This window comes from Aulostomus chinensis, chromosome 6 (genome assembly GCF_037954235.1).
Source record: "Aulostomus chinensis isolate RoL2024-O1b breed Wild chromosome 6, RoL_Achi_v1.0, whole genome shotgun sequence".
Classification (NCBI taxonomy): domain Eukaryota; kingdom Metazoa; phylum Chordata; class Actinopteri; order Syngnathiformes; family Aulostomidae; genus Aulostomus; species Aulostomus chinensis.
Genome location: NC_141325.1, coordinates 9,609,834 through 9,636,560, shown reverse-complemented (window position 1 = coordinate 9,636,560; position 26,727 = coordinate 9,609,834). Strand labels below are relative to the sequence as shown.

The 26,727-nt window shown below is 40.8% G+C and overlaps 1 protein-coding gene across 3 annotated transcripts in view; it reads right to left on the bottom strand.

The window, feature by feature from the left end:
• grid2 (glutamate receptor, ionotropic, delta 2) overlaps window positions 1-26,727 on the bottom strand; it is a 506,248-nt gene that overhangs the window by 97,792 nt on the left and 381,729 nt on the right. For all 3 annotated transcript variants that reach the window (XR_015116476.1, XM_086206352.1, XM_086206353.1), the window contains 3 exons: window positions 18,304-18,405; window positions 9,434-9,625; window positions 3,852-4,164 (listed from right to left, as the gene is read on the bottom strand). Coding sequence is in view for 2 of the 3 variants with exons in the window: in XM_086206352.1 (XP_086062478.1) it covers window positions 3,852-4,164; window positions 9,434-9,625; window positions 18,304-18,405 (607 nt within the window). In the remaining variant the exon portion in view is untranslated. The remainder of the gene's footprint in view (window positions 1-3,851; window positions 4,165-9,433; window positions 9,626-18,303; window positions 18,406-26,727) is intronic.

Below are 26,727 nucleotides of genomic sequence, written 5' to 3'. Positions count from 1 at the left end.
AGTTAGTGAGAAATTATGCAGCATTAAACAAACAGTTCAAACATCACGGTGATAGAACGCTGACTTGTGTGTGAGAAGATTCGTAAGGCTGCTTTCAGTTACTGGAAGCTACCTTCCACTTCCCAGTAGAGAAAAGCAGAGGGCCTTTACAGAGATGACACCGGATCACGTACTGGAGAGTTTTGATGGAGGTTTTTGATCATTTTCAGCTTTTATTAGTACTGGTCACCAATAGCTTTAACCTAAATGTATGCTAAATAAAGAATTCTGGAGTCACAAAGAAGTAATCCAGGTGTGAAAATGTCTTTGTGAGCTCAAGAAACCAATTTGTGAGTAACTGAAAGGTAAAATACAGTTTTTGGGTGAAGTATTCTTTTAATTTATTGTTACAATTAGTCAATTGTGATTTTCAGCAAACATCACCACTTTATAAAACCATTGCAGTCAATAATGGGAAGCCAAGTCACAGGTGATTTTCAAAGCTGTTGGCAATTAATTCTGTTCATTTTCAGTTCAGATATATATCTCTGAGTACCTAAATTAGAAATGAATCACATGCAACCAATGCATGGCTCTTCTCACACGAACAGGAAGCTCCTGATGCAACACAAAGACACCCAGCAGAAACCAGTCTCTCACACACTCACACTCACACTCACACACACACACACACACACACACACACACACACACACACACACACAAAAGAGGACCTACTCTTTAAGAATTAGAGCCTTTCTCCGTCTGTGTTTTCTCTCTAATGATGCCATGACTAAAATGTTAATTACTGCTCAAAAGAGGAATGATTGCAAAAATCAAACAGCAATTAGCATGTATCATCATCATCATTACCACCATTGGCTGCAGCACAAGATGGAGGATTATTTACTAGATGGAATCCTCATCAGTTGCTTATTCAGGGTCTCAAATATTTTACAGGCAATGTAAAAAGATAAAAAAAAAAAAAAACTATTGTGAGACTCTCAGCTTGATAGGAAGCACACACTGTGCTCATTGGAAAATAGCAGTTATTTATTTTAGTGCATACCACCCGCATGCACACAAATGTCAATATAAACGTTCAGTCTGAGACTTTCATACCGTACTCAGTAGATGAATGGATACTAAAGGATATACTCTGAACAGTTCTAAAATAGGAATGACAGCATTTCCAGCTCTCAGTGCTGAAGTGCTTTCAGATTCAGGGACACGTATCGACACGTTAGGACCCGTTTTAAGGTGCAATTCCATCTGCTACAATAAGCCATGGTACTTAGAAATGGACTGTAATTCACTAAAATTGTTTCCTCACAAGTTCTCAGCATAACAAGCTGTGCTCCTCCTACTGATGTATTTAAAGGATTTTATAGAAATACTGCAAGGAAAGCCTGCATTTATTTTGCTGTTAAATGTATACACCAGCTCAAATAAGGTGTAGATTCTTGTACATTAGCTGAACAAGGAGAGTCTCATAAAGGAAAGAACATTCTGAGTCTCAGTTTTGCTTTTTGGTACCATGTTAAAAGCAACCCTTTCATCTCATCTACTTCCCAGAACACATTCCTCTGTCTAGACACAACTGGTTATGCTTACCGTTGTGTACCGACAGCGTCTACACCGTTGGGTTTGTTTGATACAACCACACAAAGACTATTTATTTTTCTTTTGAGTGGTGTAGACTCATTTCTGAAACATTAAAATGAAAATTGTGCTACAATATGTATTGAGGAAAACAAAACAATAACCAAACAACCACAAATGGCCACAACAACAAAGTAAGCCAGTCAGGGCTAAAGGGAAAACAGCGTAACGAGGGAAAAATGACTGGACCTTCAGATGTTGAATTTGATGAATGCGTCCAGGAGGAATCAGCCTTGACTAGACATGTGCTGACTGATGAACGGCTACACAAAATTGCAGGGAGTCAAAGTCAAACAGCATACCAAAAGGAGGGATTACAACTCTCAAAGAAACTGAAGCATATTCTGGGTATCTGTTCACACGCATGCAGGGTTAGGTGTGCTGGCTGACTGGTGCAGGCAGTCAAACTCAATGTATCTGAAAATGCAAACAGAGATAAAGTTTGCAAACGCAGACTACAGAATTTACAATTTCTGTCTATGTCTCCTGAAGAATGATGCTCAAATTATGGTTCCTTTGCCTCAACAACAAATACGTTTTTTGCGTCTAAATGACAAAATAAAATGAAAAATAGAGGTCGAAGTCATGCGGTCCCAAAAATGACTTCAGATCTTCAAAATATTTTACGTCACATTACTTGGTGTTAAAAAAAAACAAAAGCTGGTAAACTAGTTTCTTCTTTGGTTTCGTCGGCATCCAATCTCAGAATCAAATCTCTTTTACATGGAAGCACCGGGGACCTGCTCAAATGTGATTGATCAATCCGCTAAAATGAAAAATGGAATTCAGAAGCTTCCCTTTCCCCCTCATGTCCTCCCTTTTCCACAGATTCTGTATGTAACTGCAGAATATCTTACAGAGTTAGGCCGGCATCCAGCCTAAGACGAACCAGGACAGATTCCACCTTCTTCATATTCTATCTGCACTTTACGATCTCAGCTTCAAGACATAAAGATGGCTCATGTGTATCTGACGGCACACTAACACAGTGGGAGTCATCAATGTGTGACACCTCCACAGAAGAGACAAGAAAAAAACCGAACCCATCCCCTCACCCCATGCCAAGGTGTCGGGTCACTGATGGCACCTCTCTCACAAGTGCAGGAGAAGGCCGAATCAAGTGTGGCAGACCACGGTCCTCTCCAGAATCAATTATTCTCCTTTTCCTTGTAAACCCTGCCCTTTTAACTTGTGAAGATAAAAAAAACACATTTTCATTATGAAAATGACCTTTACTGAGTGTATGTGTGTTTGTGAAAATACGAATATTTGTGTGCATCAAGTCCCAGTTGTGTAGCGCAGTCAGACCTGTAGACTTGAGCTCCAGTTGCTGTCAAATGCACGAGGCTGCATTCCTTTGAGGCGGTTGCTGAATTTGTGCACATGCACGTACGCATGATTGAGCCCTTAGGATCATAATCTTATACCGGCTGAATACCCAAAGTTGGCAACCCTGGGGTAATACGCACTCATCGGATAATTATTTTTTTCCATTGCCCTTTTCTCTCAAGGTCACGGTCTATTCGTCCTCTGGAAGAATTTACTAAATTCCTCCCTAGGTAGCAGTTAGAAGAAATCCACACCTGAGCACTTCCTGATGGATTGTGGAAAATCTTAAGACAGATAACCAGGATCAGGTCTTTATTCTCCACTAAATCCAAGTGGAACTAAATGTCTCCTCCCTTTTGTTCTAATTTGACTATTGTGCTCAAATATGAAAGGTCAATCCACAATTATGACACCCAGAGGACAGCTATTATTACATCTTTGACATTATGTTACTACAGCAATCACATTTTTCTTTTCGTCCATGCTTCCCTGCTGACCTATTAACGCTCCTATCTTTTTCCTTCATGATGGACCCTGAAAATACAGTACGGTGTTGTAAAAGTCCAAATCCCGACGGGCAAATATCATTCAACTCAAGCTGTCTTATTATAAGCTGTTTGCAAACTGGGTACAATTCATAAATGATGAAAATGAAAAAACAATTTTGGAATCGTGGCGTTAAGAAGCTTCATCAAAAGACTAAACAGAAGGAACATGCATGTTTCATCTGTTTGTTTTTTTCCTTTTAGAGAACATAACTGTTGAAAATACAACTAAAAATACCTATTTTGCCCGAAACGTGCCTTGAATATGAACGCCATCACATCACAAAATCATATTTCACATACATATCACATAGATGCCAGACCTCTTTCACTTACCTTGTTGTACAAAGGAGCCGTAGACAAACCACATGGAATTATACAGTGTTGTGGAAGACACTGATCCCATGGGTAGCCGGGGTGGGTTGAGCCAGTTGAGCAAGTACACCAGGATGCCAACCAGAAGCACGGTGCCTGCGATGCATGCCCACAGCGACAGGTCAAAGGGTGCCAGGCAGGCGAACATGTCCACGGTGCGTTCAGCCTTGCGCAGCAGAACACCCACAGAATAATCCATATAGCGTGTGGTGAAGTCCACTACGCTCTCCCGCTCAGGCGTGATGGTCAGGGCAGAAAGTCCCACATCAGCTCGCTGCAAGAGGATAAAGAGAGGAGGTGTAAGTATCAACACTGTGTGCAGCTTATTTCTCTTCTTTTTTTAATATCCTTTTCTGTGGTTGATCTCCCTCCGACGTACCTGTTACCCAAGTTGTACAAGTGTGCAAAAAGGAATCTGTAGTTTTGTGGCCTTGCAAATATCCCCACTGTGAAATTGTAGGAGGAAGAATGCAGTATTTGTACTGTGAGATGAGCAAGTGGCTTTGATCTTTGTTTCTCATGAAGGTCCAAATCATCTTTCTTCTCAACCTCTCAGCTGAGACTGGATTGTATAAATGATAACCTCGGTTTTAGGCAAATTCTGGCTGTTAAAAGCTTTACCTAACCTTGCTGATTTTGAAAAGCCTAGATAAAATAACACAGCAGACCCCAAATTACTTGGCAAAATAAGGAAATAGGCTTTTATCTAGATTTCCGCTACTGGAACGCTCTCTGACAGCGCACACCCCCGCCAAGGTGATAAGACATCAATTGAGCTGGATACGGATTCGGATCATTTCCAAAATCAAATTGATTTTTTTCCATCATCCTAGCGTACCAAGTGTTTTGAGTTATCCTGCTAACCGACGAGTGGACTGGGTAAAGATTATTCAGCCACTGTTGTGTTTTCTTGCAAAGGATGAAAATCTTTAGACTATGTTATATCCTGTGAGTGGCTAAAGGATAAACTATGATATATCAACTTTAAAAAAACAAGGTAATTCACTGCATCAATACATGTGAGATATGCATCCACGCTTCATGTATGTTCTATATGAGGTCTTATCTGCACACTTGAGCTCGCACCTTTAGAAGAATGACGTTAGAATAAAATGCATATGAAATCTATGGCATTTCAATGGATAACCCCCCCCCCCCCAAAAACGATAAAACCAGAAAAAAAAACACTCCAAAGTCTTGTTAACAATGATCTCCTTTTGTGTCAGTTTGCTTCCATAAGCATGAAACGCCAGTCTCATCACTCTGAACTCTTTGAATTTAAGAGACAACAAATGGCTGCTTTAATCATTTAAGCGGAAAGACTTTAGCTTGAAATAAAGCTGACAGGGAGTACGGCTGCCAAGAAAAATAGGCTGAGCTTAGCTTAAACTCAGAAACAATGATGGCTAATTAAAATGTTCCCAGGCCCTGGTGCTCTGCTAGCAGCTGTAGACATCTGCTTGAACCATACGGGATATAAGACGCTGTAGTTTGCATGTGCTTGTGTGTTTAGAATATAGGCTGCGGAGAAAGATGGATGGCATGACATCTCCCCCAGAAGTGATTCTAAATATCTGAGCTCTTTTCACACTAATGGACTCCACGTTCAATTGTCACCGTTTGGTTTTAGAAGATGTTCTGATTGACTACCACATGTGTGTGCGTCTGTGTGTGTGCGTGCTACAGCCACTATGCACACAGGCACACACACAATGGGTTTACATGAATAATATTCTCATTGTATTGATTGAAAAAGCCCAAGTGAATAAAAATCATCTTTTCAAAATAAAAATGGCCGAACTGCGTCAATGGGTTGCAAAGGGATGGACTAAATTTTTTCATAAACCGATGAAAATAAGTATTGCACCATGTTAATGTACGAGCTGATGGATTCCTGACCGCAAACTTTCTGCGCATGCGTTCCATCTTAACATACACCTGCGTCGTGACATCTGTCAAAATGGCAGCTTCCACTGATGCTTGACAGTTCCGATGAACAAATAAAAAACTGCTGAGAACAAATCAAAAAATCTAAGGCACTCGAGAGGGGGATTGGTTTAAAAAACCTTTTATAGATGGAGTTTTGCTTGCCCTGATGAAGACCCTGCACAAGCAGAAACACGTGGGCATGATTCGAACTGAGCAGCCATGATCTATTAAAGGCTTTTTAAACCAATCACCCTCTTGAGTGCCTTAGATTATTTTTTGATTAGTTTTTGACTTGGATCCCAAAACTGAAGAGCACTGGAGGGACACCTCTCCACTCCCAAGCAGAACTCCACACATCTGCTTTTTTTGACAAAATAGAAAAAAACTTTTTACAACATTATGAGCCCCTCTCAAATGTGCCTGACTATGGCGCGTGTCATGTAAATAACATCACTCTCTGGATTCATCAGAAACTCTGGTTTCATATCGGTCCCCTGCTTTAAAAATTCATGTTACCTCTCCAGTTATCGCCTGGCTCGCCTGCCACCACACACACTGACACACGTGTGCTCACACAGTGTAGGCAAAAAAATATGCTAATTGAATTTAATAATCTAGAGAGGAAATAAAATGCTTAAATGTGCAGAAATTGTAACTTACACTGCAGAAGAAGAATATTTGGAGGAACCCTGAAGCCTGCCTGTTGGTTTAGACAACACAAAGATATGCAAGCACGTGCACGTGTGAGTGTGTGTGTGAGTGTGTGTGCGTCCCATGTTGCCATGCTGACTGTTAGGGTCATCAACATGGAAAATTCCACAGAGCACACTGGGTAATATTCATGTGGTGTAATTGGGTTTCTTTTTTTGAGAGAGAGATAGACCTTGCTGCTGACTGATGGGGAAAACAAAATTCTTTGCATGTTCAATTTATTTATGGCCTTTACTTCTCTGTGTAGGCTACACATAAATATGCATTGTGCTCAAAGCACTTCTCCCATCATTTTATGAGCTGTTGCATGGAGGTGGGGTGCAAATGTGAACAAATATTCAGAGGCATACAAGGTCAAGAGAAGGAGAACCTAGTGGCCTTGAAAAAAAAGAAGAAGAAAGAAATCCAGGCCTGAGACTCAGCCAAGAGAAAATCATGAGGTCAAGGCTCATGTTGACACCATAAATAGACACTGCAAATCTCAGAAGATCTTATACAGCTTAAAAAAAGTATATGCCTGATGCTGTTTGTGCGTATCTAAAAGAGCAGAAAGTGTCAACGTTTGAGAACTTTAGGCTGCTGTTTTTGAAGATGCTTTTTGCTGACCCACACAAGACTAGTTTTGACAAAGACCAAGGTGAAAAGAGAACAGCAGCCTGCACCGGAAGCTCTGTCCAACGTCACGGTGGCACAGGGATCCAGGGAGAGAGCTTCCAGCAGACCTACAGATCGATGATCTACGTTGCAAGGTTAGTATTAAGCAATCAGAATATTTGTTCAACTCGATCAAAAAAAGTTTCCGGTGTAGGTCGCCTGCCACTTTTTTGTGCTCAGATGTTTGAGAAGTCCTTTTTCAGCAGAATTACACTGTGCTCTGGAAACATCTGGCAGGTTTTCTGATTTTCTGTTTGACTGTTTCTGACTTGTAGCTTCTTCCAAAATGTCAATGGTAAAATCAGATGGTGAGTCAGGATGGCAAAGAACTTTAGGAATTTTCACAACAGTTTTGATATTTTGTGCTATTTTGTGTTAATCATGGTTAAAAATGGAATTCAATTGAAATTTTTTTATTGTTTGTTGTAATCTTTATGACTTTATGACTGGATTATGTCATTTACTGGGTCCAATCCCAGCTAAACTTGTATTTTGCTGTTCAGTGCAGGAACCTTTGAAACTATTTAAAGATAAAGGGTAAGCATTCCAGCCTTCCTATACAATTCTCTTTGATTTCATGTGCAATTTCAGGACTCAGCTTAGCTGTTGAGCATGTCGACAGGCCAAGGAGGTTAAGCCAGAGAAAAGATGAAATGTTGGTCTGATAAGAGGGTAAAACGTCAAGCTTAACTTTAGTTTCTGTAACACATAAAATGTGTCTTTCTGCGAAGGTAAGAGGATGTGTATGGCAGTAAATACCTGGAGAAAATATCTGAAGCAGTATCACAAATAGACCACAGCTGATGGATAGCTATTCTTGTCTGTCATTTTCTTTTTCTCCATTTCTTTCTAATCTTTGTCATCAACAGCTAATGATGAATAAATGGATCATATAATCAAATATACTCAGTTTTTGACAAAGTATCACATATTCAATGCTTCTTATGGATACTGAGAAGGCTACATGCATGTGTGCTGGAGGCAACTTGAGTACTGAACGGCTTTGGCATCTGGTTCTAGGGCAGTAGAACCTGGCAACACCAAAATTCTAACACAGCGGTAGAATGAGATCACCACATAAATGTTCTGGACTATGAAGTTGTGCCAGATGAAGTTACCTGTGAGCTGTTGCACTTTCTAAATGTTAGAGTTAGAATCCAACTCTGCCAATTTATCCTCCTCCATGCACAGGTCTCCATCTCTCTGTTAACTATCATCCATTTTGATATTTTGAAGCACGTCAAACAGTTGCAGTAGAAAGCCGCTGTATTTGTATAAGTAAGATCATATTTATTGACATTGAGGTCCATTTCTGGCTACAGATTTGAAGTCTTCCCAGCGGTAGCCTGATTTAAATATTTGCTTTTGAAGTGACATGATTTGTAGTCGGAATATTCGGATGGGACTGAGCGCTGTGTTCAAACTCAGCCTGAGGGAGCCTAAAGTCATACTTAGCATAAGTGAAGCCAATTGCGTGTGACGGTTTGTACGCACACTTACCCTTTGTGCATTGGCACAAGCATGTTTGCATAAGTAGGAAACAAACATAATTTTGTGTACGTTATCTACAATTTAAAACCTCATTCATCCAATCACTTGGGTCCTGATGCATGAAATATGTGTTTTCACAGTTTTGATCTTAAATTATGCGTACAAACGCTTAAGAGAATATTTGTGGCATTCATTAGGTAACTGAAGCCGATCTGAACAAACGCTGGCTTACATTTTCTGCTATAAAATAACGATGAAGAAAAAAAGAATATTCATACGAGAGAGAAATCGCTTGAAATCTATAAGGTATCACAGCCTGGCAGAGAAAGCTGGGAAGGGATTTTTTAATAAATGTTTTTTTCTGAGCCATGCAGTAAAAGCATCATCTCTGATCATGACAGTAGACTATCAGTGCCCCCATCATTTTTGACCCGGCAAGAAGTGCTCTATAACCAGAGCATGACTAAAAAGCAGGTGTCTATACATTTTTCTCTGCCTTTTGGTGGTTTTTCCCTCTTTAACCTGGTTTAACATGACCTTTCAAGTGGGTGTATGTCTTTGCCTGTTGCCAATATATGAGTATATTGGTGTGTTTCGTCATGCTAATTTCACATCGCCACTGTAAGACCAGAAAGAATCCATCAAATATGCCTGTAAATTTTGACTATTAGCGTGACAGACACAAGAAAGAAGAAACAATACACTCATGCGTGTGCTCATCAGTGACTCTGCATGTATGCGAACGAGCTCCTCCTTACCTTAGAGACTAATTCACCCATCAGTCCATTCCACTGACCATCAGGCTGCAAGCTGCCATATTTCACAGCGACGTAGATCTCGTACTTAAAGCCCAAGTAGTTGGACAGGGCATCCAGAACGTCGATAGAAAAGCCCTGGTACTTCTTTGGTTTCCCCAGAACATTCTCAGACATCATTACAAATGGGTCCTCCTAGAAAGCAGAGATCAATCACGGTGTCAGTAAGTCAGTCAAGCAGCCGATCGATACACCAGCCATTCAAGCATTAAATCCCTCAATTACTCAAGTGGCCCTGATATAACACACACGCTCCGTCTAAAAGTTGAACGCCCGCAAATACAAAATAATTTTCAACAGACTGTCATTCACACTTGTGGGAAAATAAAGTAGAAGTTGGTCCATTGTTTAAACACCTTATAAGCAAATCATTTGAAAACAGGAGAAATACTACATGCAAAGGTAGGCTAATGTGTGGAGTCTCGACAGAAATGAGAGTAGATCCTATTGACTTGGGGAACACCAGTAGTAGATCCCTCTCTTAGTAGATCAGGAAGCCTCATCCACCATTTTATCCTTCAAGAACACCAAATGTCTGTCGAATGATAAACCGCTTGTTCTTAGGAGGAGCAGAGGAAGAAGTGCAGCGGTAGTGCAGGAAAATGGAGTTTACTGAAATAATGTTTTGTATCCATGAGAACGGGAAACTAAACTGTTACCCAACTCTTCAATTACTTAAGATTAAAAAAAAAAAGTATTTCTACTAAAACAATCAATGATCAGAAGAATCCTTAACCCTTGAGGCAACATCTGCTTCCTACTAAGGGTCACCCTGGTTTTCTTACACCGATCGCCTTCGATTTTCATGTTGATGGAACTTGAGAGAATATGTTCAGTAATTTTTGAAAAAAAAAGTTTTGAATCAATGTAAAATGACCTTGACTTGTCTTCTAAAGTTACATCAACTCAAAATTCCATCCGTTCTGGCAATTGGATGCTAGCTAGTTCAAAGCGATAACGTGCGAGTTACTGTAGTAGTAGTTTTGTTGCTGTTGCTTTTTTTTTCAAACATGTACCGCTTTGATCAGCAACTACAAATCAGTTTTTCTACCTTCAGTATCAGTATAGGCAGTTCTTTCTCCTCGATTTATGCATATTTATTTACCAAAAAAACAAACAAAACCCATGTGTATGAAAATGACCAGATTTTCTATCTGTTAAATTGTTACCGTGAATGCAGTGATGACAGGCATGGCCATGTTCTCTACTAATAATACTTATTTGAGGGCTTTCAATCCATACACCTGAAATAGAGGCTATGTGCTTCTGTATGTGGTGTAAAGAAAGCAAAGCATCTCTGTAATAAGAATCTATGGACAACAAGACGACATTTTTACACTTCAGCAGCTATCACAGTTCCAAAGTTGAGTCTTTCATCTCATGAGAGTCTGCGACATGGACACTACATTTGAAGAACAAGCTACGGTTATGGTTTAGTCTGAGACGACGGTGGCTGGGTATGATGGTGAAGTGAAAAACCTTGATAGAATTACATTGTTAGACCCTAACCCCCCAGAGAGGTGCTCAAATATCACATCATGTACAACATAAGCTGGTTCAAGAGACACTGGGCCTCATTTTGAACTTATTTTTTCCTCAATTTAGATTTACTGTTATAAACAGGAAGCCACTGACATCTTTTGTGTTTCTCCTCTATCATTAAAGTCTTCGCAATCCTGCAATTGCCAGTTACAGGGGGTACACAAGGAGGCCTATTTTCCTTCAGCCCCACACTTTTAAAAAAACAATAAGAACAGAATTTCCTCTTTGAAAAAGGTGGTCTATCTTTTGAAGTGTCCCTGCAGGCTGGCTGTGTGTTGACTGGAAGGAGAAAACTTTAGGATTTATGGACACAAATGCAGCATAGGGTATGAAGTTGTCACTAATCAGTACCATTAACTTGGTTGTGTTTGTTCTCTGGTGATAGGGGCAGATTTCCAGATCCACTGTAGTTTCACTCATTCCTGACTTCCTTCCGTTAGCAATGTGAACACCCTCTTCAAAAACTGCTGGGTTAAGCCTGATTGGTCCCATATAAATACAGCCCTCTTGTATTTTAATTTAACTCTGTAAACACTGATTATCTATTTTTTAAATCGTACAGTGTCTTCAATCAGGATCATCCATCCATCGTCGTCTTCCGCTTATTCCTTACTAGTAAGGGTCACGGGGGGGCTGGAGCCTATCCCAGCATCTATGGGCGAGAGGCAGGGTTCACCCTGGACAGGTCGGCCAACATAGAGAGACGAACAACCATTCACACTCACAATCATACCTACGGTCAATTTAGAGAATCCAATCAGCCTAGTCCCCAAATAGCATGTCTTTGGACTGTGGGAGGAAGCCGGAGTACCCGGGGAAAACCCACGCAGGCATAGGGAGAACATGGAAACTCCACACAGAAAGATCCCGCGCCGGGACTCGAACCCGGAACCTTCTTGCTGTGAGGCCACAGTGCTGACCACTGCACCATCGGGCAGCCTCAATCAGGATCATACAAAGTGTAAATGCATCTTCATTATGCATGTGTGCATGAACACATTTTTCCTAGACTGTATTGTACAGTTATGTGCAGCTTCATCTATTCTGTTGGATGTTTTGGAGCATTTAGTCGGACTCGTTATCTTTCAGCTTGTGGCATGAATAATTGTTTTTTGGAATATCAGTGTCAAAGCACGTGACCCCTCCCTTGTCAGCAGGTCACCCTCAGATGTTGCTGTGAGGAGGACACGCATCACCATACCATATATGGTCATTTCTGCTTCTGCTGCTGACTGCATGATCATTCATGAGTGTTGTATTCTGTTCATTTAATTACTAACTTTCCGGGGTTTAAACATTCCTCGCTCAACTCTCTTTATTCATTTATTCACAGAAAGAACCATGTTCCGTGATGTCTTTGAAATACTACGTATCCTATTTGACATTTCCAAGTGAGTGGAAAAAAGTTGGAAGTGTGAGTGACTGAAATATTTACCAGATATGTTGGGTTTTTTTCCCCCCAGTTCCCTTCTGAATGTGTTTATAGGACAAGTGAACCTCTTCTTCATCGATATCTCCATAGCATCTAAAGGGCAGCTACCAGTTCGGGTTAAAGACATCCAGCAATACTGACATTTTATGCAATTAAGTGAACAAGGCTTAAGGGAAAAACAGGGTATTTTTAGCGAGGGGAGCAGAAAACCTACAGAATTGATACTTCCATGTAAAAATTTCATACTTGCGCAACCTTCTCTCTCTTTTTCCCTCTCTTCTTTAACAAATCTCTATTGACGAGTGAAATTTTTAAGCTGATATGTCTTGCAGATTTGTGTGTGTGTGTATGTATGTGAATGTGTGTGTGTGCTTAATATGCAGCCAGTATCTACTCAATATAACACACACACACACACACATTATGCTACGCATGAACTTGGTGGTTTCTAATCCTTGCTAGCTGCTGCCGTTCAATAAGCTATTAGGCCGTGAGTGGACATGCATGCCAAGTTCCCTCTTTCACTTCAAGCATCCATCAATCAAGGCAGGAACACCCACTAACACACGCACACAACCACATACACACACCTTATTGTGAAGTTGATTCCATCATTATGCAGGTTTTTTCATAAACAAGTCAAACATGTTTCCAATAACATTCTCCCTATATTAGTAGGCTGCAAACTCTACTATCAAATAAAAGAGGAATATTTGCATGAAAGCTCATTTCCAACTTAAACTATCTGCACATATTTTTTTCCCGAGAATTTAATTGGCAGTGGTGTAGAAAATGTAGAAATGACTGTAAATAAACGGTTATCCCCATGAATACAAGGATTCGGCTGGTTTGCTCATACATTAAGTTTCCTGTTTTAAGTTGCGCGAGCGTATCTAAGCCTTCGTCTTTGCATGCATCATCATGAAAGTGTACGGGAACACGTGTCACGAAGAAGACTTGATGTCAACTTTTACCTTCCATATTGCTTTTGCCATCATGTTTACACAACACTATTCCTAACACATTTTGCATTGATCTGTTGTTACAGGTACACACAAAAGCACACCCAGTGTGAAGCTGCGCGCGCGCACACACACACACACACACACACACACACAGGCATGCGAAAGCCAACCATGTAAGTCAAAACAAGTAGCAGCATATAAATAAAGCAAGAAGAAAAGCTGTGCATGTGCAGCGTAGGTGAGTGCACGTGGAGGTGTTTCAAAGTGCTGAAAGCATATCTGACATTTGATCTGATTACTACCAAGTAGCATACAGCGGGTAAAGGAACCGGAGCACAAAAGCTTTTTAATTGATTGCTACCATGCACGTGGTAAGAGAGGAGAGCAGAATGTATAAAAGCATGTCGTGTTGCTCTCGTGTCTCTGAGTCCAGCTATAAACTCACTATTATCTAAAAGGAAAACATGTTTTTTTCACTGTCATTTTAGTCGGCCTTTACTTTGACATTAACACCAACTGATCTTGCACCTGAATTAATGAACACATGAACTGAACTGTAAATCTACACTTTAAGTTGAAAAAATAAGTTGGGTAACACTGTTACATCTCTCAGGACCAACATGTAATCTTCAACATCTGGTTTTAAGAGTTGTTCAAGTTTTGACTCTTTTTTTTTTTTTTTTTTCATGACTCAATGGGTCATGTAATCATCTAAACGCTTAATTTCAGTGCTCGGTCTGGCTTTGAGCTGCCAGGCTCAATCAATACGCCAGTCGATTTTTTTCCAGAGTAAAATCTTGTCAAAAAAAAAAAGAACGAAGTAAAATAATGCATGGCTGCTTTGTGAGACTAATCTTTCTCTCCTCTCTCTGTAGTTGTTTTGCAGTCGTGTACTTCCCCCCCAACACTCACCAGCTGTGATACACGTGTGTGTGAGCGATATTTGTGTGTTGTGATACATATCAGTTAGCATCTTTACATACCTCTTCCTCTTTCCCTAAACATATGCCCGGGATAACTTGTCTCTCTCCACCCATCCATCTGTCACACCCATGGAGCCTACGATTCTCCCCGCTTGTCATCCTTGAAATCTATCACTTCCCTCTCCATCTTTCTCTCCCATCTCCTCTTTGTCTTTGTGTTATTGCTTTGATCTCTCATTCCCATCATGCTTCCTGTCCATCTCCATCCTCTAAATAAAGTTCATCCCATTTCTTCTTGACTAGAAGGATGACATATGGTCCCAGTGCTTGTTTAGGGTGATTGGATGAGACAAAGTGAGACAAGGGGTAGTGAACACTGGATTTGTCAGCAGATATCAGCTGGTGAAGCACAAATCTGCGTAATAGAGTTGAAACCATTATTGCATTGAGCTAAGTGGAGGTTTGCCCTTCTAGTTTAATATGAGTCGTGCTGACGCCGTGTGTTGCTGTTTTTCATTAACCAGAGTAGAATAATGTCATTTTTCTTCATGTTATGTTGGTAAACAATCAGTCATATATTCACCCCTTCATTACAGTTACCAACCAGCAAGACAAAAATAGAGAAAATAAATGAAGTACAAGACAGTAGATTAAACAAAAAAAATTCAAATGGTAAATTGGCGGTGATCGTATTCACCAGAATAGAACAGAGGCTTGCAGGCATGATCATTGGCCAAAGATGAAATCTTCGCTGCTGAAATGAATCAACTCATTTGTCAGACATGAGCGTCAGTGAGTGGTAATTTACAGGCAGTCTGATTTTGTATAATTGGAGTCACCTGGAAAGAAAATCAAGTTTGTGTCCAGAAACCATCATTTTGCTGCAGCCATGAGTGTTTAAAAGCATCAAATTAAATTGCTTGTTGCAAGATATCAATTATGGACACATTTGTGACCAGAGTGGCAGAAAAAAAAACACACAATTACAACACTTTCAGCTTTCCTTAGTCAAATCGATTTAATAATCGATACAGTCGCTGCTAATCAATAGCACTGATATAAAGTTATTGGCCCTAATACTGCTATGATCTAATCTCTGATTAGCTAATCAATACCTAGTCTGGCTGATCAAATAGAATAAACACATCCTCTCACAGTTTGTATGTGTGTGTGTGTGTGTGTGCGTGTGCTTGTCTATATTCCTGTTTGCTTTCGTCTTCATGTCAAAGGGCAAGAACACCTTTGGTTGGTTCTCTTGGAGACCACTGAACTTTTCCACACAGAAAACACTTTCATCTGAGCAAAATGGCCCAAGGCAACACAAAACAATCTGTTCCAAAGGTCCCTTTGGAAACCTTCACATCACGTGCATGCACGCGCGCACACATACACGTGGACATACACACACACACACACACACACACACACACACACACACACACACACACGCGCACAGGATGGGGCCCCTCTAACCATTCTCACATAAAAAGAAAACAGTACATCCAGAGAACACCCAGGACATTTCACACTATTTCTATCTATTTTAAGTCTTCAAGCCCTCATGAGGTATCAGTCATGTAGAGCAAACACACACACACACACACACACACACACACACACACACACACACACACAAACACACACACACGCACGCGCGCGCACACACTCACACATGGTCAGAGGTGCTGGACATAAAGTGGGGAAAGAGAAACAGAACATAAATTTGTGCACGATGGGAAAATATGAAATATTCAACCATGATCCATATTCTCTCTCCCTTTGGAGGATGGTGGAATCTGACTGAGATGGAAAAAAAAAAGAAAAGTGGTTCGCCACAAAGATGTTGAACAATATCTCTGTCTTCCCTGCTCCTACTTCAAAGGCAGGATATGAGGAATTTACTGCAGTGAATCTTTGAAGCACTCACGGGATGTATTTGAACTGATGCTATAGGCGAGACAGATACAACCAGAGTACCACCATCATAAGGAATCCCATGGCTTTTTTCATCTGGCTGTCAAATGTCAGAAAGAAAAAAAAAATAAAATAAATGAAATTGTGATTTCATGGTCCATTAGTAAGTTGACTGTGTGCGAAGCTGGTGTTATTTTCACATTGTTAGACAGCTGTTTGGAAAAACGTGGTTCTGAAGGCCGGCATTGTACCAGGAACCGTTACAGTAGCGTGTTTGAGTACTTTAACAAGTCTGTCGGATTCTTTGGACTGATTTTGTCATCTCAATGGCACGATTGTGCACAATAAAAAGGAACAGGTGTGTAGTTGAGATAAGAATGATAGCAGAGTTCAAATATGGGCTCTAGCGAGGGCCCTGAGTTCTGAATACATTGGAGACGTGTCTGCAACGCAAACTGGGACGTTTCCATGGAGATTCCATCATTCTAAACACCTGAAGGATGGCGTCCTCATGTGATGTGGAGGAAAGAAAAAAAAAGCCAGTGAAGAAAAACAGTCAGGTGCATCTCATGGCTTTGTATCCTGCAACAGAAGTGGTGAGTGTAGTTGCCTCAGTTGGTTACGATACCGACTGCAGCAGTGATCGATGCTGTGCTCACGTCGCGTGTCACTGATGGACCTGGTGTGCTTAAGCCTTAATGGGGAAACGGTTCTTAGTCACATCGTATTTGTCTTTTCCTTCTGACCGCCCCCCCCCATAAATGTGTTCAATGTTCATTCCCTTACACAAGCTTTCAGTCTGTCCTGTCTGCAGATCAAGATGAACGATGGAAGAAACCAAGATAAAAGGACAGATTTACAATAGAGGAAGTCTAACACGCCAGCACTTTTCATAACAGCCCCTCTTTGATTATTGGGGTGAACAGTAGGACAATCTCCCAAAAGGGGACAGTGAAAGAGGCAGAGGTTTTTGTGTGTATGGCTAACTGGAAATCATAGAATAACTAGAAGTGAGCTCAGACAGTGCAGACTTCCCTCAAGATTCATGTCACTCCTCTGAAGAAAATCCCTCTGATCTGTAAGCTGCGGCACATTTTAATTACCGTAAATTCCGGACGATAGAGCGCACCGTTATATAAGCCGCAGATGCTTATTTTAGGGAAAAAATCAACTTTGTACACGTATAAGCCACACCGGTAAATAAGCCACGGGTGTCAACCTGAAAATCCGCAGTTTTCATTTCGGTGGCGAGTGCTTTGGCTTTCAGTCTAATCTGCACGGTGGAAACACCTCAGCCGCCCGTTCTCTGCGTGTTGACCCAGTCTTCCAGAGCGTTTTCAAGTTTGGGCCATCTGCTATTATGACCTCTGAAAGCTTTTGTCGTCTTTTTGCATTGGGTCAGTTCGTCATGTTGCCGCCTCCAGTGTCTCACCATCGATTCGTTAATGCCAAACTTATGTGCTGCAGCTCTATTTTAATCTTTAACCGCCAGATTGATTGCCTTTAACTTGAAAGCTGCATCATAAGCATTCCTTCTTCTGCTCTCCATCTTGAGGGTGAGTACAAATGACTGCAAATATCGTGTGATGCTCTTTTTACACTGCACCGCGGCATGGACTGGACGGTACTTAGAGAAATTACCATAACATTTGGCCAGGAATTTCCCTAAGTACGGTACTTGGAGCTGCCATCAGGAACAATAGGGAATTACTGCCCGCTGCCCGCCACACCCCAGGGTGAAGGTAAAATCCTCGTATAAGATGCACCGGAGTATAAGCCGCAGGGCATGAAGCGTCGAAAAAAAGTCGTGGCTTATAGTCCAGAATTTACGGTAGATGCATGCACGTTGATGTCCTTTATCTTTAGTTTCCCTCCTGAAACACTGACCTCACTTAACACTGGAGTCTTCACTTCCAAGTTGGAGGATGGCTCACTTTAGACTGAACAGTCTAAAAATCGATTTTGTGTTTTTTGTTTGAGGAATTGTACAGTATTACAAACAGGGCGGAGGAAATAAAAGTGGTCAGCCGTACTCACCAACACAGTGACAACTCGTAGCACCACTCCTCTCATGTTATTTTCCAATTTTCTGTCCGTCAGAGTTCCGTTCAAGCCATGAACTGGATCCCAGGTGGCCAGCTGCAATGTTCACACACAAACACACACACAAGAAACACAAAAAACTGTCAGATATACAGCTGTTGTAGGTATCAGTTTGCCAAGTCATAATCTGTAAAAGCAAAGCATTTCCATGCACTTTAAAAGTGATGAGCACATCAGGAGATGTTGTTGTTTGTTTGTTTTTTCATTATAACTTTTGCCAAGTTTTATAACCTATGTTATTATTGATCCTGGCCAACTGTCAAGAGTTGTTGGAAAATGAGCTAAAAATCTAAGTGTTTTTGGTTTCTTTTCACAAAGTGATGGAATGATTCCATTATTGCTGCAAATAAACCATTTACTCTTTAGCTCATTTTCTAACGACACTCACAGATGCCAAATTCAATAACATCACCAGCCACAAAATAGAGCAGCAATTGTGTCCAGATGTCAAACGTGGAAACACTTCTGTTGCCGTCGCTCTAATGTGCTGTGTTCTCCGAGTTAGCAGAGTGTTTTCCCTTTTCTTTTGTTATCAAATTGATGGCGATGATGATGTTTTCTTAATTTACATGCTCCTCTTCATTTGGATGGGTTTTTAAGAGTTGCAGTGGTGTGAGCTCTCTGGGCCATCCCAGTTATTTATCAGACCTCTTATCGGGCCTGAGTGGCTGAGCAGAGTCGCTTGATTGACATCCCCCTCAATATTCTGAATTGAATTGCTAAGTAGAGGGTTATCCATGTTTCAACCTGGAGGGGGAGATGTGGAACAAGAGTGAATCTGACCCCACACACACACAGACACACAGACACACACACAATCAATACTGCATAGCACTAACTTATAAACTTATATTTTTCTTATAGAGCTCATCTATACATTTCTCTTTAAAACTGAGGCCCAACAATGAGCAAACACACACACACACACACACACACACACACACACACACACACACACACACACACACACACACACACACACACACAGGCATACACACCCTACATCCTGTATTCTCTAATCTTGCACACGCAGGAAACATTGTTTCCCCTAAGATGAGAAACATTGATCTCGTAACACTGAACAACTTTCACGATCCCAGCGTTAATGGCCCATTTGATCATAGTGTGAATGCAGTACATGTGCACACGGTGTACACACGCACACACACAAACACACACACTGTGCGTAACCCTTCTTTCACTGCATGTGCTGTTAGTACGTGTGTGTCTAACAGTGTATCAAATATAAGAAAGGCAGTAGGTGTTAAGTGATAAAAAATAGAAATCATGGAGAATCAAATATGAGCAGCATGAACATGAGAGAAACTGATGCAGAACAAGAGAGACCGGCAGAGACCGGCAGAGACCAGCAGCAGACGAACCAGACAGATGATGTGAAGAGGAAATGATGACATATTGTGATAAGAAAAAAAAAGGTGAATTTACTGCAAAGCAGCTGTCCTAAATGCAGTAAACATGAGCATGTTTAATCAATAAAACATTATGGGTGCAGTCAAATGCCACCAAGAGAGGCACATAACATGTTGGGGCAGGTTTTCATGCAATACACTACACATACATCCATGTATGCACACACGCCTCTGCCCAGACACCTGTGTAAACATACTCTGACTGTTTAGATGAGTACTACCTTAAAGATTAGATGATGATTAGATTAGTACCAAACTAAAGATTCACATTCGGTGAGCTAGTTTTATCAGCAGCGTTTATTCTGAGCTGACACGTTAAATTAGATTACATAACTGTGACAAGTGTGGGCTTTTTTTCTACATTGTGACATAGGAGGCTTGCCGCGAAACATGTACACACAAAAGTGCACCCTACACACACACATACACACACACACTGGGCAAAGAGGAACACACACAAAAAAAAAAAAACCCTCGATGGGGTGAGTTGGAATAGTCTGTTTTACCACGGAGGGATCTGAGTGGCGTAACATGGAAGTGTTTACGTGGCCGCCATGATAAGAAGTGTTCAAATTCTCCAAAACCCTTAGGAAAGGAGCAGCAGTGCTTTCCATGTTAGCAGCTTTAGATAGGAAGCTGGTGACACCTTTCTGAAAGGAGAGGAGACGATGTCATCCCACAGTTTCTTGCAGCATTTTTAATAGTGATGCACCAATCAGATGTTCACCAAAACAAATGCTCGACACCAGCGGCAGCAAAGATGAGCATATATTTGACTTCCCATCTAAAGCTTTGTTCAGCTGTTGCACTGAGGGGAGGGTTTAGAATGAAAAGGCCGACTGCATGCATGGACACATGTATAAGGATTTTTGCGGACTCTTATCTGTAGATTTGATTAGTCAGTGAACAACAAACATAAATGGAAGGCATATTAAATAAATGTGGTTTAAATCATCAATGAAGCCTTTTGGGTAAATGTTCGCAGTGACCAGAGACACTCTTATCGTTTCTAATGCTGGGGATCGCTGCAGCTACTGAAGACACATAGGAACTTTATGCAATTTGTAGATGAACAAAGCTGTAAGAAAAAATGTGGCACCTGTAAAAAATGTGATTTGTTTCGTAAATAAGACTGACAGGAGGATGAGTGGAAGCAAACGGTGATGGTGAGCACAGAGGCGCTTCAACTTGAAGCAAACAACTCCCTTTCTTATCTTGTCCATGAATTTGTATATCATTGGTACAAAGATGAGTTTAAAATTTTTGCAGGTCAGATTGTGGAAACAAACACTGGTCCGAGACTCATTGATTCAAGCGTGCAGTGGCCCCTAAACGGCTAAATAGCGACAGCATGGGAGTACTGTTTCCAAATCAAATTAGATATTAATTGCAGCGGCTACTTTCAAACAATTTACAAATTCTGAGCAATCAGAACTTATAATGAGTCGACAAGAAAGAAAAAAAAAAAGACAATTTATTTAGATTCAAACTACTGAGAGACAAGAGCTCAAATCAGTAAACACAGAGGATCGGAAAACTGTTCCAGAACTAAATCAATATTTGGTAAGACCTACAACATGATGGCATTACCAAGTGTTGACAATAGAATATCAAACATTTACAACTGTAAATTTTAACAGTTTTTGAAGGCATTGTATCGACATGGGTAAACGTCGACTGACGCAAGCTGGCATTCTGAGGGCTGTCACAACAGTAAAACCAACATTTAAGAAGAAGAAGAAGAAGAAGAAGAAGAAGAAGAAAGCACTTTATTCATCCCACATGGGAAATTCATATTTGAACCTGACTTGAAATTATCTTTCCAATTTGATACCCTTGCAGCTCCGACCTCGTCAGACTGTGACGCAATTACCACTTGTGACAGCAGAGGCCACTGTTGCTACTTCAAAACCAAAGTAAAATGTTGTTGCTTTAAGAGAGACCTTTACTACCAATTCATTTGTACCGCATACATGAAGAAAGTTGAAGCCATAAATCCCTGAGTCACATTGTCGAAGAGACTGCAGCCTCATACTAATGCAGGTAGTTTGTGCACCACCACCAAGCGTTTAAGCAAAAGTCAATAAAATAAGGAGAAAGACATGAATCAACATCTTTCAGGACTATTAATAAGGGCCTGACTGGAGCAACTGCATAACAAACAGATGTAATCACTCAAAAACAAACAACTCTGCACACTAATACATACACATTCTACATTAGCGGTGCATATGATTTAATCCCTGCCCGTTTAATTCACTTGCACTACGGACTGACCATTTGTGAATTGAGTTGGGTATCTGGGTGTGAAAATTGAAATTATTACCACTTAACAATTTGTAAAGATCTACTGTATAGAGCATCCTCTTCATCTTCGGCAAATTTAGATTTTTTTTTTTTTTTGCCTTGAAGGTAAGTACCATGAATTTTCCAGTTTCGTGAGAGAATACGGAGCGATAACAGTAAAAATGTCAAATGAGTCAAATAATATGCTTGTCTCATTTTGGTACGACCCTTAATGTGCCAACGTGCCACATGGACGTGAACATGGTGATAGACGGTGCTATATTCAGTAATACAATTATCCACATATGTGGTTTGTGCTTTTATTGGATTTGTTTCTCTCCTTCATAGAATATATTTTCTATATAAGCCTTGCATGGGTGTAGTGACTACTATGATTTCACGGTCACCTGAAGCAATTAATAAAAGCCATAAAATGTTCCACGCCATATTTATCTGACATGATTTCCATTCTACACAGACGAACATCCTATACATATGAAGGTTTTATTTGAATTATTACAGGGGAGAAAGAATGAAAGAGGGAAAGAAGAGAGAGAGAGAGAGAGAGAGAGAGAGAGAGAGAGTGGGGGTTTGAAAGACCCTCTCTGCAATATTACAGCAAGATTGGCTACGCCACATTATCTGAATATCAATATTTCCACTCTATATTTATATTTTTTGACTTTCATATAACAGGGTGTGAGGGCAAGCCTCACGTGTGTATGTGTGTGTGGCGTGTGTGTGTGTGTGTGCGCGCGCGCGCGTGCGTGGACATACTCATGATATTCAGGAGCTAAAATGGCAGTGCAGAGTGGCCCATTGCCTCTGCTTATCTCCACAGCTTCCCGATAAGGACTCATTTCCCCCCGACCGTGTGAAATAAATGTGCATTGTGGGTGTGTGTGTGTGTATGTGCATATTAAGTGGATGACTCACTGAGTCTAGTCTGTTACCATGTAGACTCAGGTTTCAAACTACTGTTGCTAGCATTCTATAATGCTTTTACTTGGTATTTACCTGAGAGATCATAGAAATCTCCTGATCTGAAAAACATGCTACTACAGTATGTGATATGCTCCTCCCTCCCGCTCAAACACCTAATGATCTCACGCTGCGCTTCATAAATGAGCAGTCACAGTTGTTAAATGTAAACAAGCATCCGATAAAAGCTGGTTTGAGGAACTGAGGGCATCACATCACGGGATTCAAAGCCCTGTCCCTTCAAATTCATGGGTGCAATAAAAATGCTGCCGGCGTATAAGGTCACTTTCACACCTGAGCTCTTTGGTCCACTTCTGAAAACTCGATTGAACTCTGGCGCAGATGAAAGAAGAACTCCGGCCGGCACCAAACTCTGTTCACGTCAGTGCAAACACCGGGGATGTTTAGGAAGCAGAGCCAATAAAACAAAAAAACAATTTCATCATCTCATGTACGAGTGAGGCTTGGACAGTAGATGTGTCTACGCATCATGTGTAACAACACACTGGGAGAATGCAAAGAGAGTAAGAGAGAGGCAGAGATTCCTTCCACTAACAAAATATAAGATGGTCATAAATGAGGCTCTACTGTACTCTACTGTTTTACATGACACCACAGATTCTTTTTTTCATAAGGACAACACTCCTGGAACGGCAGAGGAAAAAAATGTGTAAACAAGTCACTGGGGGTGGTCAGTAAGTATGTCAATAACCCAGATAGAGAGACAGCAGTAAAAGACAGAATGATGAAATGATTTCGGCAGGATTTCACACGTGACAGAGCGGAGAGTTCAACAAAGCCGTGTATGAAACTAAACTAGACCAAATCAAAAATGCAACAATAATGCAACTTCACCCCTGAAATCTGTGTGTGATGTTATGGCCTCGGTCGTAAAAAGGAAACACCAGCGTGAGATTATGCCTGCTCGTGTTTAAACAAGTGTTGGATTCAAATGTAGATCTAAGCCACACACACACACACACACACACACACACACACGCACACGCGCGCACACACACACACACACACACACACACACACACACACACACACACTACAGCAGGTCTTTGTGGTTCCAATGTTAATGTCCTCAAATATAATAAGAGATTAATAAACTTCTATCATATGGAAACAGACACATCAAATAAGAAAAAAAACTGATAAAGAGGGATGATAATAAAGAAAACTCAATAATAAGAATGGTAATACATAAAAAAAACTTCAATGAATATTCTCTGTTATGCCATCAAGAAAAAAAACATTTGGGCATTAAAATGTTTTTACTGCATCATTTGTGTTTGTTCTTTTGTCATTAGGATCATCACATCTAATGTGATGCAATAAACAGGGTGGGGGGGGGCAATTTCAAGCGGCGGGATTTTTGTGTGATGTCTTGTGCGGTTCTTGCTGGCACATCTGTTAAGAACAAACATATTGAGGAAAATGATACGGCATCACTTAAGGGTTGATTTATGCACATCGCTCACTAGGAGCTCTCCTGAAAAATGACAAGTGAGCTGTTCCCTCCCAGCAGGGTGCTATGTTTTCATCATTGTTTATTATTTCCTCTCTGTCTTTTGTTTCAAGTCGTCACTTTTTTTCCCTTTTTTTGGCCAGCTCTTTAAGCCAGGATTTCTTGCAAAGATTTCTTAAAGCTTTGGTACAAGGTTTTTAATTGAGCACATGTCATTTCCAGGCCATAACATGCTTACTTTTAATTGAATACTTGCAGAAGAGTGAATAATGTTAATTGTTTTGGTAATTAAAGACAGTATTACTGTCGCTGCCACACATTGTGGGACACAGAATGAAGCAGCATAAAAGTGTCCTCCAGCCAAATGTCATCTCACCATCACTCAGGTTGTTTACAGGCTTCATGCATTTCCATTCTTTCTCTCCCGGTGGCAAACACATCAAAGCCCTGCTGTGTAACAAACTCCGTCTTTGGGTCTAATGGCCTCCTACGCACACAGCATAGCATGGGATGATAATCGATATGTACAGGAAGCTGTAAACTATTGGAATGGACTTATAAATGAATTTCTGTCATTAAAAAAAATGTTTAATGCTACATTAGAACGTGCGATTGTCACGGTGAACTTGACATTTCACCAGCAACATGTTTTTAGTTCATCCTCCAGTCTTAAAATTTAAAGAAATTCCCTCAATGGTGTTCCTGATGCATCATGTTTACAAAAAAATGGGAGAGATTTCGCATGAGATCTCCCCGGCCTTGAACTTTGACCAGCAAAATCTTGACACTTGTACCAAATCTGAATACGTTCCCTCAAGGTGTTCCTGAGAATGGGACGGACAGACAACCTGGAGCTACCGATCCACCGAGCGTGTCACCGGTGCAGAGGTATAAAAACATCGAACCTGCTGCCACACTTCTCAACACCCACAAACATCCGCTTCAGCAGTGTAGAGAGAGATTTGATTTGAGGTTTTGTAGTGCAGTACTGAAATGTAAAAGTAGGCTGCATTTATCTCTGAGTAGGTTACCTTTTTTCTTTCACCGACAGCTGGGAAAATATATTATGATTCCCCATCCCTCCATTCATAAGCTATTTATCGCTTTTGTCTGTGCAAAGCTTGTTTCATCTGCCAAACCCTGATGTGTCGCTTCCAGCCTCTGAAGCTCTGCAACACTCCTTCTGTCGTCTTTGCCAAACACTCATATGTCTGCCACTGCAGTAAGAGACAGTAGCCAGGCACAAACACAGACAAGCTGCTGAGTAGCTTTACCACCCTCCACCCCCTCCTTCCTTCTCCCCTGCTGATGTGCAACATGTGTGTCAGCGCAGTCTCCAAACAGCTTGCACAACAAGCCTTCCTTCTGTCCTTTCCCTTTCTCTTCCTTTTCCTTCAATCCCTCTTTTAAATTTTCAGCCCACGAATCTTTTTTTTTCTTTCTCTCCCTCTGGGTCTCTTCACTGTCCATCTCCATCGTCTAACAGGGAAGGGACAGCTTGTGCAGCGAGCAGTCCAGACTGCACAAGTACCACTGCTCTGCACCATCGGCTGCTTAATCTCCACTTTCTAGTCAGTGTGCCCATCCACACTACTCCTTCATGAAAAGTAGTCCCCCTTCCAAGAGGGAGGGTTCTCTGTTACGTTGTGTTTGTTTGTCTCATGATGTTAGAGCCCAATTTCCATAATTCCTGACCTTTTGACTCATTAGCTTGAATAGATTTGCTCTGGGTTATTTCCATAATGAAACTCTAAAGTAGGTAAAGTCATTGTGTCTTTAATAATGAGACCACCACCTGGAAAGCAATTAGACTTAAAAAAAAAAAAAAAAAAAAGTCACAGAGTCCTGTCGAACTGACTGCTCCCTTGATACAAATGGATTGGAGGAAAACAATTACTACTAAAACAAATATGACTGGCATATTACTGAAGCTGTGCAGTACTCAAGCTATTAATGTAACAGGAGAGTCTTGGGTTTTCCAGCAGGGTTTGCATTATCTCTTCAATGCACAGAAGGAAAAAGGAGATTCGATTTTGCAATTTCAAAATCATTTCAAAGCCCCTGCAGCACCGCTATTGGTGGATGTCTTTTCAGACAGGAAGGCGCAGGACAAAAAGTCACTCATTTCGACACAGTTAGGTGTTATAAAAATAATAAAATACTGTCAGCGGATCCAAGCATCTGAAA